This window comes from Loxodonta africana (genome assembly GCF_030014295.1).
Source record: "Loxodonta africana isolate mLoxAfr1 chromosome Y unlocalized genomic scaffold, mLoxAfr1.hap2 SUPER_Y_unloc_1, whole genome shotgun sequence".
In the NCBI taxonomy this organism is placed as follows: Eukaryota; Metazoa; Chordata; class Mammalia; order Proboscidea; family Elephantidae; genus Loxodonta; species Loxodonta africana.
The window spans coordinates 597079-598790 of record NW_026974853.1 but is presented as its reverse complement, the minus strand read 5'-3'; the positions used below and the strand labels follow the sequence as shown (position 1 = coordinate 598790).

The following is a 1712-nucleotide window of genomic DNA, read 5'->3' as shown; positions in this document are numbered from 1 at the left end:
CACACAGAAGATACATAGAGAATGCTTTGGTTGACCTACACTATAATTTTAGGTATCATCTGCCTTGTTAAACTGCAGCAAATATTTACACTTGTTTACATTTCTGGATATCAGATTTTTTCCTGATGTATCTTTAAAAAAAATGTTTTTTCTGCTTTTGGAGTTGTTTCCCAACGTCACTGTAATAGGTCTCAAAACTGAAATGAAGGACCAGTCAAGGGAAATAGAATTCATTCTCTTGGGACTCACAGATGACCCACAGTTACAAATTGTGATTTTTATATTTCTCTTTCTCAACTACATTTTGAGTGTGATGGGGAGCTTATCCATCATCCTCCTCACTCTACTGCATCCTCACCTCAAGATTCCAATGTATTTCTTCCTACAAAATTTCTCCTTCTTAGAAATCTTATTGACAACAATCTCTATTCCTAGATTTTTGACAACCATTGTGACTAAAAACAAAATCATTTTCTACAATGGTTGTGCATCTCAGTTATTCTTTTTTCTTTTGTTAGGAGTTACAGAGTTCTACCTTCTGGCTGCCATGTCCTACGACCGCTATGCAGCCATCTGCAAACCCCTGCATTACTCAATCATTATGAGAAGTAAAGTGTGCTACCAACTTCTACTCAGATCATGGACAGCTGGCTTTCTGATTACCTTTCCACCGTTGGTCTTGGGACTAAAGCTGGAATTCTGTGCTTCCAAAGTAATTGATCATTTCATGTGTGACACTTCTCCTATCCTGCAGATTTCCTGCACAGACACTCACTTCCTAGAAGTGATTTCATTTGTTTCAGCAGTTATAACACTAGTGGTCACACTACTCTTAGTAATTCTTTTCTATACGTATATAATCAAGACCATTCTAAAAATTCCCTCTGCTCAGAAAAGAACAAAAGCTTTTTCCACTTGTTCTTCCCACATGATTGCAGTTTCCTTTACTTGTGGTAGCTGTGTCTCCATTTACATGAAGCCATCAGCAAAAGAAAGGGTGACTTTATCCAAAAGTGTAGCTGTTATCTATATCTTAGTTGCCCCTTTGCTCAATCCCTTCATTTACAGTCTTAGGAACGAGCAAGTGAAACAAGCTTTAAACGACACACTCAAAAAATTTTCATTTTTTCAAAAAATAAGAAAAAAACTAAAATCTTGACAGAAACAGTGAATATATTTTTGTTCCTTTTTTCATGTTTACTTAATTTATCCTTTCAGTAAGTTAAATTTCTTATAGTATTTAAACAAGTCTTTCAGCACAACACACTTTCCTACTTTTTCTTTAATAGTTCTTGCAAGTGTTAATATTAAGAGTTCCATCTTCAAATTTTCACAGATTTTAACTTTCTTTTAATCCCAAAGACATGCAACTTCAGGGTCATGAAAAAATTAGTTATATATTATTTTTTCCTGTACAAATTTGCCTGGATGAGTGTAATTAGTTTACATGCATTTATTATAGGTATACCTTGTCTTATATACTACACTAGTCATAATTTTTTTCTTCTTTAGAATGATACACCTTGCTATGGAGAGACAAAGAAACAAACAGTTATCAAACAGTATGATTTCTCTTACGGTAAAGCTCTACACAAAATTGTGTTCTTATAGTAATGAAGGTTTAATTATTTCAGTGTATGAGAAATGCAGCTCAGAAAAGGGTAATTCTTATGACAGTTGTGATATATAGGGGGAAAAAAGAGTAAAATGGT

The 1712-nt window shown here is 34.1% G+C and overlaps 1 protein-coding gene across 1 annotated transcript; it reads left to right on the top strand.

Moving 5' to 3' along the window:
• The first annotated feature begins 202 nt into the window (after positions 1–202).
• LOC135229121 (olfactory receptor 6C6-like) lies at positions 203–1159 on the top strand. The gene has a single exon (XM_064278907.1). It carries the CDS (start codon positions 203–205, stop codon positions 1157–1159), a length of 957 nt encoding a protein of 318 aa, XP_064134977.1.
• The last annotated feature ends 553 nt before the right edge of the window (positions 1160–1712 follow it).